Source organism: Protopterus annectens, chromosome 3.part1 (assembly GCF_019279795.1).
Source record: "Protopterus annectens isolate FY-2018-M chromosome 3.part1, PAN1.0, whole genome shotgun sequence".
Classification (NCBI taxonomy): domain Eukaryota; kingdom Metazoa; phylum Chordata; order Ceratodontiformes; family Protopteridae; genus Protopterus; species Protopterus annectens.
The window spans coordinates 52,442,301-52,459,023 of NC_056732.1; the positions used below are offsets into that span (position 1 = coordinate 52,442,301).

At 41.2% G+C, this 16,723-nt stretch overlaps 1 protein-coding gene across 5 annotated transcripts in view; it reads left to right on the plus strand.

Annotated features, from left to right (window-relative positions):
* PPP4R1 (protein phosphatase 4 regulatory subunit 1) overlaps nt 1-16,723 on the plus strand; it is a 1,686,542-nt gene that overhangs the window by 974,105 nt on the left and 695,714 nt on the right. For all 5 annotated transcript variants that reach the window (XM_044066551.1, XM_044066553.1, XM_044066554.1 and 2 more), the window contains one exon: nt 8,855-9,408. In XM_044066551.1, the coding sequence (XP_043922486.1) occupies nt 8,855-9,408 (554 nt within the window). The remainder of the gene's footprint in view (nt 1-8,854; nt 9,409-16,723) is intronic.

The window sequence follows — 16,723 nt, forward strand, 5'->3', positions numbered from 1 at the left end:
CGCCCCGTTTGGCATGTACCTGACGACATTTGCAACAGTTGGAAAGGCCACAGAAATACCTCACTAAGAGGATTACTGGCCTCAAACAGATGCCATACGCTGACCATCTCAAAAAAACTCCAGCTCTACTCCATCGCATATCGCCTATTGCGAGGCGACCTCTGCCTAACGTACAAAGCCATGTCTAACCCAGACCTGATGGACATGCTACAGTTAAAGAAATCCCAATCTCTCCAAGCCACACGTCACCACAATAAACAAAACATGCTGGAGGGATAGATTCCTATCCCAGAGACTTCCCCTGCTCTGGAATAGACTGCCCATTCATGTCGAGCAAAGCTCCTTATTAGCCCTCTTTAAGAGAAATCTTGACAATTGGATGGTTAATAGGAAATTCACCCTGAGAATCACTGCTGTGGCTCTGCTCGACAGGGGCACAGGAAAATAATTTTCTTGGTGAAAGCCAGGGAACTAGTTTGGCTAGGCTTGTATAGGCCCTAGGCCCGATAGCAAAGTACTTACTTATGAACCATTAGAACCTTTGGCTCTGGCACTCCATGAGGCCTTTCCAGAACCGATAACTGCTCCGACACTCTAGGTGCCGTCTGTAGTGTCTAGGAGCCGAAGTTCACCAGTCTGCCCCGAGGGAGATTCTCGGACCTGAGCCTCTTTGGTTCCGAGTCTATCCCTCAGTGCATCGTCTCGCCTGAGCTTGGCTCCTACATCGGCTTCAGAGCTGATCTTCCTGGAACTGGGGGCTACCTCTGCTTCTTCGGAACCAGTGGTGTCCTCGGAACCGGGTGAGTCGGCCTACGAGCTGATGAGTGTGCTGGCCAAATCTGCAGCTCTATGCAAGGATGCTGATGTACTTCCCCCAAAAGCACCGGCATCTGTCTTGGCGCCACCCTATCCACAGGATAGCAGAGATCCGCAGCCTCAGGAACGCCCTCTGGGTGGTCCCCATTCTTCCAAGACCTCCCCAGAATACCCTTCTGAGGAGCCTCCTTGGAAGAAAACATGCAAGAGGGAAGCATGTAGACTCCCCTGATGAGTCTTTCACCTCTGACACTGACCTCAAGGAGTCAGAAGGGTCTCCATGGTCGTCCTCTGATATCGCCTTTGCAGATATCCTTGATATCCTAAACAGAGAGGCGGCTGGACTACCATCACCCCTTTTGAGGAGGAGTCTGTGTACCTGAAGGCTCAACCTTCAGCCTCTTGGGTGTCTCCGCCTTTCAACGAGATCATGGACTTGGTCAGTCGAAAGGCGTGGGAATCACCTGACACCATGGATCCAGTACCTAGAAGGCCAAACAAGTTTTTGTCAGCCCCCAAGGAAAAGGATTTCTTGACAAAATATGTGCTGGTAGATGCCATGGTGGTGGCAGCAACCACCAAGAAGTAGCTTCCAGAGACATCCTCATCTGTCCATCTGCCGAACAGAGTCTCAAAAGATGGACAGATATGGGAAGCATGTTTTTCTTTAGCGGTTTTTACCCTTAGATCGCTGAATTATCTTGCCCATTTTACAAGGCTTCAGAGAGATCTCCTGAAGGAACTAAGAGATAATCTGCAAGGTACTTCAACTGCAGGGGTAGCAGAAAAGGTTACCGCTCAGTTATCCACCTTAAACTCCATTGTGAATTCCTCCATGAGACTGATATCATACGCAGCAGATGGAGCAAGTAGGGCAGCGGGATCAGGAGTTTCCCTGAGGAGACACTCCTGGATGCGCTTGTGTAACTTTGTGGCACCCTTTAAGTCTACCTTCACTAATGCCCCTTTTGACAGTTCCTCACTTTTTGGACAAAAAGTTAAGGATACACTCACCAGATGCGAGCAGGAAGGGAAAACTGTCTCTGCCGTTGGAGTACGTTTTTCCATCCCTTCAAGACCCTACCCTGAAGGGCAGAAAGGCGGGAAGATTTGGTTCAAGAAATCCCAGACGCACAAGTTGATTCCTTCCCTAGGGGCAGAGGAGGAGAAGATAATGGTAGATGCCATCCTAGAGGCAGAAGGGGTCCACAGAACCAGGGTGACTGTGACTCCTTTTGCGGACGTCCCTGTCAGCACTCCTGAAAGGAGGCCCGACTGTTACAGTTGGGAGACATTTGTCTTTGTAAATTGTTTTCATTTAAAACTGAAGACTCTGTGCAGCGTTTATACTACTTTCTGTGATATTGAGATGGTTAAACTGTAGTAACACAGCTCACTGTGACATTTCAAGAAAAGCCAGAAAATAATTTTTCTTGTAAAATAGAGAAATTTGCCTTTTTCATGCCCCTCCCTGGGGACAGAACTGCCCAAATCAGTAGGGGAAAACCCTGTCAACTAGGTGAACTGTGATAGTTTAGTCTCTCTGCAGTAAAGTCAGTGAAAAACCGTTTGATAGCACTTTTTAGCAGCTGTTGACATCAGTAGGACTAATTGCCTGTTCGAGGTTGTGGGTAGTACTTGACATAAATAGCTACATATTTCACTGTCTCTGTGCTGTCATTTAGGCAGAAACAAATTCCTCTGTCAAAGTATGTGACAAGGTGACCTTAAAAAAAAGCAGGCTTTCATTTCCTTGACTTAAAATCAAACGAGAAGGTTTCATGAAGTACAAGCAAGTTTCTGGTACTAAATAATATTAGAATCATAATGTAGGGAGAAACTCAATCTAAGAGTTGAGTCAAACTGTAGGGCAAGGGTGGTTTAAAAAAATAGTACTTCCCCTGTGAATGCATCTGTGTGTAGGGACTTCTCAAAAGCAAATTTCCTTCAGTTACATGACCTAAATAAATTCCGCTGTAATCCCCCTGCAGTGGATCACATTGCTATAGCTGTTGCCTGCTGTAATCCCCGTGCAGAGGATCCCATTGCTGTAGCTGTTGCCTACTGGAATCTCCCTGCAGTGGATCCCATTGCTATAGCTGTTGCCTACTGGAATCCCCTGCAGAGGATCCCATTGCTGTAGCTGTTGCCTACTGTAATCCCCCTGCAGAGGATCCCATTGCTGGAGCTGCTGTTTTACTGTAATCCCCCTGCAGTGGATTCCAATGCTATAGCTGTTGCCTACTGTAATCCCCCATGCAGAGGATCCCATTGGTGTAGCTGTTGCCTACTGGAATCTCCCTGCAGAGGATCCCATTGCTGTAGCTGTTGCCTACTGGAATCCCCCTGCAGAGGATCCCATTGCTGTAGCTGTTGCCTACTGTAATCCCCCTGCAGAGTATCCCATTGCTGTAGCTGTTGCCTACTGTAATCCCCCTGCAGTGGATCCCATTGCTGTAGCTGTTGCCTATACCCGTGACTTCTGTTACTATTTAAATAGTTGTATTGATAATGTCCCTATCAACACCAAATATGAGAAATTTAAAAACACCCCTCTGTGTGGAATACCTGCATAAATAAATTATATGAGAAAGCAACTGCTTAACACTTTTAAGTGAGCTTTCATTCTGCCTTTCTTATGGGAACTATTAGGCAAATTAGTAAAGCACTTAAGAAGGAATCATTTTGTTCAAAGCTGAATATGTACTTAAAAGGCTGCTAATGCCAAACATAAGTGCGATTCTTTGACAACATCAGAAAGTTAAGAACTAATATCCCACAATGGTTGTTGCTAGTCCACAATAATACTACACTTTCTGACCTAAAGATAGTAATTAATATCTTAGCTAACAAATGTGAGTCTGTCATATCGAATGGCCACATTGTCGAATGTCATCTCCTCGACATTGCAGGCTGACAAACCCTCCCATGTGTGGGTCTGTGCCCCCCACACCCCCTGCTAATTATATATGCCAACTCAGTTGCACTACAGTGGGGGAAAAAGGCAAATTTCCTGATCCCTACTATAACAAGATCTCAGTCAGAACAGTTCGACAGCCTGCACTGTCGATGACATGATATGTTTGATGTGGCCGTTCACTGATTTGACACAGACTCAACAAATGTAGTGCAAATTTTACTTCACCTCAGTTATAGCTATTCCTCAGGTTCCATGATCCCAGCTTTACTGTAGAACAAGATGTCTGTCCATATCACTGTTTGTTCATTGTCAAACAGAGCACCTCACTGGCCCTCTTAAAGAGAAATCTTGATGAGTGGATGAGAAATAGAAAATTCACCCTGGGGATCACTCCAGTGGCTATACTGGACAGAGGCACTGGGAACAAAGGTCAGGTGGCATGATGCCGGGGTAATCCTATGGGCTAGGCTTGTAAAGGCTCCAGGGCCATTAGCCTAGTGCACACCTGTGAACCTATGAATCTATGAAGGGATCTTCTGCTAAGGATAACCAACGTCTGGCCAGTATACGAAAGCCTTTGGATTTTATAGGCAACTGTACATCACACGTATGCTCCCCATGTAAGGAGTAGGACATAAATGTGACATATGGATGCAATTACTCAGAACTGAATTGCCCCATGAGGGACAAAATATCTCCAAAGACAGTGTAGAAAATGTACATCCAGAAGAAAAAAGTTCATAAGGGAAAAGAAGCAAGATCCCCTTGGCCAGGAAGGCAACAACAGTTGGGGCAAGAGCCGTATTGGGGGGGGGGGGTGTGTGAATAATACAGCTTTGAAAAGGACGACATCTACTGCTGTGCTAAGATTTTACACAACTTTATTATGTCCTTCCATATCACTGCTGCAGTTTTCTTCATTGAATGGAGAGTACAAGAGCTAAGAGGAAGACTGGGTAGAGGAAGGCACAGAAAGCCCTCTACAAAACCCATGCAGAATAGCCCTGGCACAGCCTCTTGGCCAAAGTAAGAGTCAATAGGAGAACAGTCTTTCAAGTGCAAAGAGTTCAGAAGGTTTCTGTTTTGTTTATTTCATTTCCAAAGACATCTCCACCAGATGCAAAAAATCTTAATTCCTTTTTACTTATGTCTTATCAGCCCATTATTGAATTTACTGCACCTTGTGGAATATATTTATCTAAACATATCGCTCAACTTGAGAGACCTCTGTTCATAATTAAAAGGATCAGTGGCCTCAAAAATCTTAGTTGTCAGTGTATACTGGCAGCCCTCTCTCTGCTTGTTCTGTTACAGACTCCTCTACAGAGATCTGTTTCTAACCTTTTGATCCACGAAAGATCCAATCCTCTGACCACATGTTCCTTCACCGAACAAATGGGACTTCAGATATCTGCTTAAAGGAACTAAGCAGTCATCAACAGGTAAAACCCAAAAGGAACATTGGCAAACTACTTTACAAACACTGTCTCACTAAATTGGAACAAGCTCCCTCTCCATGTTAGATTCAACCTTTCCTTTCCCTGTTTTAAAAAGGAGTTTAAATCCGACCTACTAAACTTGAAATTATGCCGTTGCATTGACCACACAGTTAGTCTCGCTCACTGTATAACCTGTTGTATCTCCTAACATTCTTTGTTAGTAACTTCTGTTTAAACACATCTCCTAAACACTCAGTTCTACTACTATAGCCCCTCCCATTCTCCACACTATCCCCCCACTTCTTATCGATGTCTATACACTGTCCTTCTTTTGAACAACGATTATCTTTTTGTTTTTACTCTCATATGTAGTACATTTTAGTCCACTATCAATGCAACCCTTAATGTTCATCATTTTTCTTTTGTTTTTCTCTTTATAATTAATTTCGAATTTGCTGTGTTGCTGATAGTTTTTGTCCCGTATGTTTATCTTTGCTTATGTTTACTGGAGCTCTTTCCCCTTGGGTCTCCACTGAAAATGGGTTTGTTTGCAAACTCAGTTGGACTAACCCAGTTAACAAATGTGAAATAAATAAAACAAATAAATATAACTGACACATTGATATGATAAATTTATTTCTCAACATATCCCTCACCTCTGGAATAAATTTCCACTAAGTGTAAACCTAGGTAATCGGATGGGCAGCCTTAAACTCTCCATTGGTCTAACTTGTGCTGCCCTCCTTAAGGCTGGAAGGAACTTCTGTATTTTTTTTGGCAGGGTTTGTAATGGTCTGCAGACTGATTTGCCTAGTACCTGACTATTAGCCTATTTTTTTAATCAGCACCAGTCTGTAAATGGCTGCCACATGGTTTCCCGTTGGTTTTGCTTGTTTTTTCTCAACACTTTGTAGTTGTTTTTTGAGTGAATTTGTAGGTATACAGACCGTTTGTAATCTGCACAAGGACTTGTTTGTCTCAATTGCCTGCTTTTGTAACTGTTTTCAGTACTTCCACGGGAAAGCTGCTTAAGTTGCTTTACTAGGTGAATGTTTGTTTATTTTTATTTAACATTTGTTAACCGGGAAAGTCTGACTTGGAATGAAGCCAATTTTCAGCAGAAGCCTGGAGAGAAATGCTCCAGACACATGACTTTGTAACAGAAGTTCCCCAAATTTTAAAGTTATGAACTCTGTCCGGTGTCCTCATTGCATACCCCAACAGTCTCACTCTGAGGAAAAAACAAAACTTGAGAAAACCAGGGATACTTCATCAGTTTATACTTTTACATGTTTTTAGGCTACATTTTCCCATCGCGTCAGTCACGTTGACTGTTGGATGATGTGCTGTCTGCTGTTTTATTACCTCCTGCCTTGAAGACCAACGTCCTAGTGCCTTTGCCATTTTTTTCTGTCATTAGGAGCAGTTCTGAGTCACAGCAGTGATGTAGACAGACATTTTGTACTTTGTATGTTTGACACTTCATTTGTTTTTTCTGGAGCCCCTGTGAGTCGCATTTCTTTTCTTCAGAATTTATCTTCTAATTCGGCCAGTCAGTCTAATTGTTGCGAACATTGCATGAAGCTCTAGAAGTCGCCTCCTCAACTCTTCATTGTTCTAAGGCAAGGGCAAAATGGTTTCATTCTGTGTAGAAAACTGTTTCATCGTCCTCTTATTCGTGATCCAGTTTCTGCAGAAACTGACTCAATTTACATGTGACCTTTTTGAGGTTGTTGAAAAGCTTAAGATGGCCTGATCTCCCCCACATGCTTCAAATATCACAACGACAAATTGCACATAGATAGCATCCTAAATATCCCCAACTCCTGCCCTTACATCCATAATTATAGCCTACACACCCAATTGTGACCTCAGAAGCACTCAACAAAACCTACTTCAGGTGACCAATCCAAACAAAAATATTGGAAAAATACTTTACAGTCATTCAGTTGCATACTCATGAAACAAACTTCCATTGTCCCTTCACTCTGCAACCAAAAATGGCGAATTCAAAATGCAACTAAAAATTAATTTCCAACATGCATAGATTTGTACTTGTCAGGAAATAGCCTAATGAATTTTTCTTCTCTCAATTGACATATCTGCCTGGTATCTGCTATGTAAACTGTCTACACATATTACTCTCTGCAGTTAGTACCTGTGCTATTAAATGCATCTTTGTTGTACTGTGTCATGATGTTACTCTGAATTGTGTATTACATACTTTTTTATTTTAGGCATTGCTATATTCCTTGTGTATAACTTAATGCTAACCAAATTTCTCAGACATATTGCTACTGCAGTCTCAAAATACTGTACTTTTGCCGTGTAAATATTCATGTTATGTACTTCTCTCTCTCTGTTTTTGTACTGTTTAGTATCTTGCAACTTGAATTGTTTTTTTTATTATTTAATTTCTTTCCTGGAGCTTTTCTCCTTGGGTCTCTGCTGAAAAAGGGCTGTATGGGCCCAGTCAGACTAACCTAGTTAACAAATGTAAAAATAAATAGTTGTGATAAAATGTATGCAAGGGAAGCTTCTGTGCTTCACCAAAAGGGTACAGCTTAAGTTTCTCAGCTTCAATCTAATCCTTCATTTTTGCAATTGTGTTTTGCTAACCATTCCAAATTTTCAATTATTTCAGTACTTTGGTGTATCTGTACTTTTCTTGACAGATGTCTTGTGTGTATACGGAATAGGCTGCTGTTTAATCGGCATTTTGTCAACTTCTATAGTATTATGAGCATTTGGAGAATTTATTTTAGTTTTCATTTGTTGACGTATAATGTTCTACTAAGCAAACAAAAACAAAAAAAACTTTTTAGTGGAAGCTCCGGGAGAAAAGTTCTGCAGAAAAAAATTAAATTATGTTGTACATTAATACAAAAAATAAAAATTAACACAGGATAACTGTTTAGCCGAGAGACACAGGATTAAGTAAAAACTTTATGAACATAATTAAAATCCTGCAAAATTGTGACAAATCTAAATTCACATACACTGGATCAACATAAGTTGCGATGCAGCATTAGATATTTGAGAGTAATAAAGTTGGTTATGTTAATTTGATGCCAAAGATTAAGCTGAGGTAGAAAGAAAAAATGGCAGATACGGTTAAATGAGAGAGAGCGAGTTGGGGGGGGGGGGTTAGGACTGAGGTAATTTTACAGGTATTTTGAAACAGAGTGAAAGTTAGTAAGGAAAAAAATTGCATACAGTAGCATTAACATACAATAAAACAGTAAATTCAACTATAGTTCTTTGTGCGTGCAGTTAAGGTATTGGCCTAAAGCTGAGAAGGAGCATATCAAGTCAACGATGCTTTTCTTCCTAAAGCACTACGTGAGACTTCCATTGGGTTTACATTCTCTTGGTGAATCAGAATTGTGCCTTATGCAAACAGTGAGTTGATGAGTTTGGCAATAGGAAGATAAGCAGAATGTAAAGGGACAAAAATTGCTTTCCTGTATAAGTGGTTATGTATTTATTTCTGTTGTGTGTTACCTTACTGAAGGACATTTTTGTTCCTTTGAGGGGTGGTTGATTTCAAGGGAGGGTAATGGGAGCATACCTGGTGATATTAGGCATATTAGTGTTCGTAACCTGTATGTATTTTAACATATTTAACATGCCTTAAAGCAGTGGAAGCACTCACTAACTCTTTGTTTTAACATTTCAGCACAGAAAGGAAAGATAATACAACAGCTGACTCTGATACTTGTGGCGATGTGATAATTGAGCCTACAATAGATGATTTCCATTCAAGTTGTCATGTGGCGTTAGAATGCATTTTAAATGGGGATCCACAGCGCAGTATACATGAGCAGGACTCTAATAGTGAAAGCTGTGACCACACAAGTCCATGTGAACAGTGTACCTCTGCATTTACTGCCATTACTCCCTGTATGGAAGTAAACAGGGATAGCAGGAACTCCTCAGGTGCAGGTCAGCAAAGTACTGACAATTTGAACTCTGCACAAGAATGCGAGACCATTGCTGCAGTGCAATCCATTTTAGAACAGGAACAGTACAACTCCTTCCATTACTGGAGGACTCCCATTCCTGAAATAAATATTGACCTTGAGTTGCTGCAGACCGATAAAGAAGTAAGACTACCAGACTTAAGTGAGGCAGCAGCTCCATATCCGTCGAGCATCAGTACAGCCACCAGGAAAGAGCTTGAGGAAATGATTGAAAATCTGGAACCACATATAGATGATCCAGATGTTAAAGGTATTCATGCAGGCATGTTTGTGTATGATCGTTTAGTTTTGGACTGAAGTCCTACATATAAAGTCAAATGTTTTGTTTTATTCATTGCTTGTATACTACACTGTGGTAAGTGCCTCACTCTAGATTTGTGTCCGTGTCCCAGAGATCTTGCATTGTTACCAAGGATCTATAAATGTTGCATTCAGCAGTAACTCTCCATGCCATGTAGCTGCTTTGCTTACCTAATAACACAGGTCAGTTTGAAGTGCCTCTAGGAAGATGAAATTTCTGCCAAGGACTTGTACTCTTCCACAGCAGTGTTACTCTGTTAATATCTTTGTGTCGTCAGTTAAACACTACATATTCCCTTTCATGCAGGACTGCAATGTCTCAAGTGTGCACATTTTATTTTTCTTTTCTTTGCACAGAAGCTTGAGATTGTCTTTTTGAGTCTTATTTCATGAACAAAGTGTCAAGAGCTTCCAAGTTCATCCAGTATTTGTTTGTATTTGTTTAAGAAAAAAAGGGGATGCATCGTTGTACAAGTAAGAATTATTTCTACGATTGGGTTCTTCAGCCACATAGATTTTAAATTAAGATTGTATTTAAGACTGCACAGATTTTTTTTTTTTTTTTGGGGGGGGGGGGGGTTACAACTGCAAGATTAGAATGTTCTTGTTGCTTTTTATGAGCACATCACAGTGCCCACCTCCCAAGTGAAGCAGGGTTGTACATAACAATGGTGGAAGTTTTACTAGCCTTAAAGGCAGGCAAAATAATATTTTGCTTGACCTGTAGTGGTAACTTATTCTATAGGCTGGAAATATCTTGCGTTAACAACCTATCCATCCAGAGAGTCCTGTTTGTTTTTATTTTATTTTGTTTTAGACCACGATTATAACGTTTTTCCCAATACTAGTTAAAAGAATGAGAGATGTTTTGCCAAAATTGATAGATGTGGAACTGTGTGCTTTTTTTGAGGGGAAGCAAACATTTGACAACATTAATAGAACAGTGATAATACAGGGGAAAGAATACAAGAAAGTACCACTGTTGTTTGTAGGTCTTGATGCAGAGAAAACATTCAACAGAGTAAGCTGGGATTTTATGATTAGGGCATTGGAAGCATTTGCACTCCCTGATATAATAATAAGGTTAATTAGGAGGATATATGAATGATCAGAGGCAAGAATTAAAGTTGGAGGGTTCCTCTCCGATGAGTTGTGTTTGAATAGAGAAACCAGGCAGGGGTGTCCTCTTTGTCTTTTAGTTGCTTTATATTTAGAGCCATTGGCAAAGAAATAAGGGGTTCAGAATTCAACGATGTAATTGGTGCGGTAATCAAGAACAGTTGGCTTTATTTGCAATTGATTTTTGTACATGATAAATACAGAAAAGGGCATCTCACAGTCGTGGAACATTTTGAGACAGTTTCAAGGCTTTTTGGGCTGTACAGTTAAAGATAAAACAAAGAAGATAAAACATAGGTGATATTGTTTAATTATGTGCCCACACACATAAATTGGTTCAGCCATACCAATGACGTATGCAGGTGTATGAATTAAAAAGCCTTCTTTTATGGCAGTTAAGGATATGTGGGAAGAGAGTAAGCAAAAGATAATACAAAAAAAAAAACTTAGAAACTAGTAGCTCCTACTCATGGATATGTTTAATAAGATGCAAACAGTGAAACTGTTTTTAGTCCATTTAGTTTAATATACAGGTCAGGCATGTTTTTATCAAGCAGAGACGTTGTGGACAATTAGAATTGAATGAATTTATCTGAAAGGGGAAGAGGACAAGAGTTAAGTGGGATAAGTTTATCCTTAAAATAGAACAAAGGTGGTTAAGCAATACCGGATTTGAAGGGATATTTTAGAGCTACGCATTTAAGGCTTGCATACCTAACACGCGCAGAAAAGTATAAATCAAAGCTGAAAGAGATGATGATGAAATGGGGAAAATTCAAGAAGTAGAGTAGGATTTTGGATGCAGATCCTTAAGTAGAATAACAGCCATGCAGAATATTATATTCATAAAATAGAAAAAATCTCCTAGAAACTCGGCCAGTATGAAAACAGAAAAAAAGATTTTTGCCAATAGGGATGACTGCATGTAGGGATATAAAATAAGCAAGACGATGCTAGAATTTACTTGAAAAAACTGTCAAGGTAACCAAGGTATTGGCAAAAAAATATCTAGAGAGGGTAAAGTAATAAGGGGGGGTGGGCTAAGAAGATGTTTGGACTGCAGGCTAGACACTGCTTTCCAAACCAGGGATTGATGTCAGAGTATAGGCAAAAAGAAAGGGTAGGGGAATCTAACGTGAAAGACCCCCAATGGTAGAGTTTCTAGTTGAATCTAGAACAGAAGCTGTTGTTAAAGGTATAATTACTAGGGCGTATAGCACGATAACTACAAGAATCAATCCGAGGAGTTAGAAAAGATTGAGAAGAGACTGGATAAGGGAACAATGGGAGAACATGGGTATGGCAAGTACGTCATTGTCAGTCAGACATTACATAGTTCATTCAAAAACTGCCTTCTTTTAAACATCATTCCTCCTCCAAAACATTATTCTGCATGTATTTTTTCCACAGTTCCCATTTTTCTATGTAATTTGCTCCTAACTTTGTCTAAAAATCCCACTTCCAGTTGTTTTATCTCTTACTGTATTCACTACTTCTAGTACAGTTGATTTTAGACTTTCATTTTGTAGTAATTGCTTTTTTTGGCAGCCACCATAGTTAGACTCAGCAAGGCCTTAATATGTGTAGGCAATTCCAATCTTGTATCATTGATCAAAAAATATTTCTTTAGTTATACCAGTTTGCTCAGCCAGTATTTATAATAGAGTAATCTGCGGGAATTTTTTAAATCTGCCAACTCATTACACTACCCAAAAATATGTTCCCAGTTACCTGTTTCTTCCCCATCACAACTCCAACATTTGATATCGACCTGACTTAAATTCTTTGGAGTCTACTTGGGGTATAAAAATAGTTATGTGAACACTTGCAAGCAAAGATCCTATATCCTGTGGACTTTGTTGGATATTTGGGAGTCCTACATATATCCCCCATTGTTTCCTTGTGAATTTTTTATCCAGTCTCTTTTTCCCCAATCCTTTTTAACTTTCTCTGATGATTCTTAGAGTTATCCTGCACTATTTTCTATGCTGTACCAATTGCCCTTTAACAGCAGCTTCTGTTCTACGTTCTACCAAAAAACTCTACCAGTGCTGGCCTTTCACTTACAATTCCCCTATTCCTTTCTGTTTTCTTGTACTCTATCAAGCTTTGACGAAGAAGGCAATTTCTAACCTGCAGTCCAAATAAATTCTTGGCCTCTTCACATTCTATTACCTTTCCCTCTCTAATTATTTGCTCCCAATAACTTGCTTCCTTTACCTGTTTTCTACAGTAAATTCCAGCCCCCTCTTGCCTATGGTCTGTACTCCAATTTGCAGTCATCTCTATCGGCAAAAAATCTTTTCTCTATTCCCATGTTGGCTTAGTTCTTAGAGTACTTTCTGCTACTTTATGGATGTAATATTCTGTATGATTATTGTTCTCCTTAAAGGACTGCATCCAAAATCCCAGTCTCTCTTTGTTTCTTGAGGCCCCCCCCCGTTTCGTCGTCATCCCTTTCCACTGGTACTATTTATAGGAGCCTTAACTGTGTAGCTCTGAAGTACACCTTCAAATCAGGTAATACCAAACCACCGTGTTCTATTGGAAGGATCAGCTTATCTCACTTGACTTTTGCTGTCTTCCCCTCCCAGATAAAATCATGCAACTTTTTATTAATTGCTATTCACAACTTTTCTTCTGGTTGATAAAAATATGCCTGACCTGGTATATTAATTAAGTGGACTAAAAACATTTTGACCGCTTGTATTTTGCTCTCCATGTCCATAAAACAAGAGCTTCCAGTTTCTCAGTTTTTGTATTCTCTTTAGTCTTTTCCCATCTCTCCTTGGCTGCCATAGCAGAATCCTTTTTAATCCGTGTACGTGTCACTTCACCTAAAACCCATTTCACCTAAACTCCTTTCACTGAGACCAAATCACCTAAAACTCATTTCACTGACAAGTAGTACTCTAACGTAATTGAAAGGTATATGTCCTTTTCCCCACTGTAGTGCGATCCTGGTGTTAGTATATATATTAAGGGGGGTGTAGGTATGCATAGCCTCCCACCTAGTTGGCTTTTACCAAATAATGTAAAACAAAACCAGACAAGATAAAACCAAAATAAGTGGGTTGTTGGAAGTGTTTGCATTTGTGTTTTTATACCCTGAGGAGACATAAGCGAGGGTTTCCTTGTATAGATAGTAAATATTGGAGCTGTGATGGGACGAAATAGGTATTTGGATCATATGTTTTGGGAATTTAATGAGTTGACAGATTTTAAAAATTCCCTAAAGAGTACTCTGTCAGAAATGTAGGATGAACAAATGGCTGTAACTAAGGAAATTATTTTGAGCTTCGAAACATGATGTGACTTACGTAGACATTGTAAGACCTTACGTTTAATTCTTTTGTCTGCCAAGAAACAACGTCTAGAAAATGAAAATCAAAGTGTAAACCCAGTGCATTTGAAGTCCTGGATATTTTAAAAGAGATAAGCGAACTTTAGAAAAGGGAAGGAGCAAATTACATAGAAATAAATGGGAACTTTGGGACCAATACATGCAGAATAATGTTTAGGAGGAGGAGTTGAAGTTTAAGGGAAGGCAGGAATTGAACAATGCATGTGATGCTGGACTGATGCTTAAAAAAAAGAAAAAAAAAACCATGATGTATAATGTATGCAACTGGAAAAAATGTTAAATGTTTTTTTTTTTCTTTTCTGTTGTGTGTTACATCCTGCAAACGGGGGTGGGTGTCGATAAATGTAATTTCTCCTTATCCCCAGTCTCCGTTTGGCCAGCAGGTGCTGTGTTGTGGCTTAGGTGCTAAAATCCTCTGTTTCATTTTGCACACCTGTGAATACCTAGGTAAAAGTGATGCTTCTTGCGGTAGGTTCACAGCCCAGTATGACTGCTCCTGCTGTGGAACATGTACCTGTGAACTAACATGCAGGTGTATCTCCTGCATAAGGATGTGTGCCAAGCCGTCCGCCCAGGACAGGCAAGGTAATGCTAACTGATCACTTAAGCCTGTGTATTCAGGCAGCTTATGGACGCCATTTCATGTGACCAGTAGATGGGGGTTTATCCTTCTGCACCTTTGAGCTAAATGATTTATGTTCTTTTGTAGAACATCCCAGTTCAAGGATGTCCCTTTGGGGAATACATGAATTGTGAAGACTAATTACACTCTGGATTCTGGAAATACTTTTTTTTTTTTTATACAGACCCATGGAGTAGATTTGTCAGGATGGTGGAGGGAATCAATAGAGGCATCAAGAATGGCATGAGGCAGAAGAAGGGGCAAGGGAGAACGAAAGGCATAGAATGTTAAATGAGCTTAAAATGGTAGAGAGGCATGCTGTTAAGCAGTTTTAATATGGTGATACGTTTATATAATGACAACATACTGTTTACACCACGTGCACACACTCTGATGCTGTCTCTCAGCTCAGCCAGTATCATCCTTTAACACTCACTCTCACATACTCGCTCTCTCTCTCTCTCGCTCTCACCTGCTCTCTCGCCTGCCTGCTATCTCTCTCTCTCTCTCGCCCGCCTGCTCTCTCTCTCGCCCGCCTGCTCTCTCTCTCGCCCGCCTGCTCTCTCTCTCTCGCCCACCTGCTCTCTCTCTCTCGCCCGCCTGCTCTCTCTCTCTCGCGTGCTCTCTGTCTCTCGCCTGATCTCTCTGTCTCTCGCCTGTTCTCTCTGTCTCTCGCCTGCTCTCTCTTTCGCTCGCTCTCTCTGTCGCTCGCTCTCTCTGTCTCTTGCCTGCTCTCTCTCTCTTGCCCGCCTGCTCTCTCTCTCTTGCCCGCCTGCTCTCTCTCTCTTGCCCGCCTGCTCTCTCTCTCTCTCCCGCCTGCTCTCTCTCTCTCGCCCGCCTGCTCTCTCTCTCTCGCCCGCCTGCTCTCTCTCTCGCCCGCCTGCTCTCTCTCTCTCGCCCGCCTGCTCTCTCTCTCGCCCGCCCTCGCTCTCGCTCTCTCTCTCGCCCGCCCTCGCGCTCTCTCTCTTTCTCTGTCTGTCTCACTTTTTCACTCACTGACTGTGCCTCTCTCAGCTCAGCCAATGTCATCCCTTCTCACTCACATGCTGACTCACTGTTCCTCTCAGTTCAGCCAGTGTCATCCCTTCACACACAGTCGCACACTCACGCACTCAGCTCAGCCAGTGTCATCCCTTCTCTAAAACTTGGTTAAGGATATTCCTTTTCTTTGGTGAAGGGAATTGTCTCACACACACTGCTTAAAAACAGCTGCTACTCTTTGATGCTCCTTTTTAATCCTAGATAAGGTTGCTTTTCATTTCACTGCTAAAATACTGGAGTTTTTTATGATTTTTTTTCTTCTGCCTGTCCATCCTTTAATTTTTCTTTGCCTTTTTTTCCCTTCATATGATGGCCTGTATATATAACTACCCGTGACCCTTCTTCCTTCCTTTATCGTCATATCCTTTCCTAACTGTCATTAGTCCCCTGCACTCTCATTTTAAATGAAATCTTATTTGTTTTTTTTTCATAGGTTCATAGGTGTGTACTAGGCTAATTGCCCTGGAGCCTATATAAGCCTAGCCCAAGAAGATTCCCTGGCATTATGCCGCCCAAAATTAGTTCTCAGTGCTCCTGTCAAGCAAGGCCACTGAAGTGATCCCTGGGATGACCTTCCTATTGCCAATCCACTCGACAAGATTTCTCTTAGAGGGCCAGTGAAGTGCTCTGCTTGACGTGAATGGGAAGTTTGTTCCAGAGTATGGTAAGTCTCTGGGTTAGGAACCTGTCCCTCCAGCATGTTCTGTTTATTGTGGTAATGAGGTTTAGGTCCTCGAAATGTGTGGCACTGAGGGATTAGGATTTCTTTAGGTGTAGCATATCTAGCAGGTCTGGGTCAGACATGGCTTTGTAGGTCAAGCAGAGATTACCTCAAAGTAGGTGGTAAGAGACAGAGTATAGCTGGAGTTTTTTTACTCTGTCCATATAGGGCATGTGTCTAAGTACTAAGATCCTCTTAGTGAGGTATTGTTGTGGCCTTTCCAGTTGTTGTAGGTGTCTAGTGAGGTACATACCAAATGGTGCGTTGTATTCTATAATAGGTCTAATGAGGGATGAGTAGAGCGGGATCATGACCTCTTTCTTCCTGGATGAGAAGCCTTTTTTTAATGAGATGCACCACATAGAAGGACTTTCTGACTATAGTGGCATTGTGGTTCT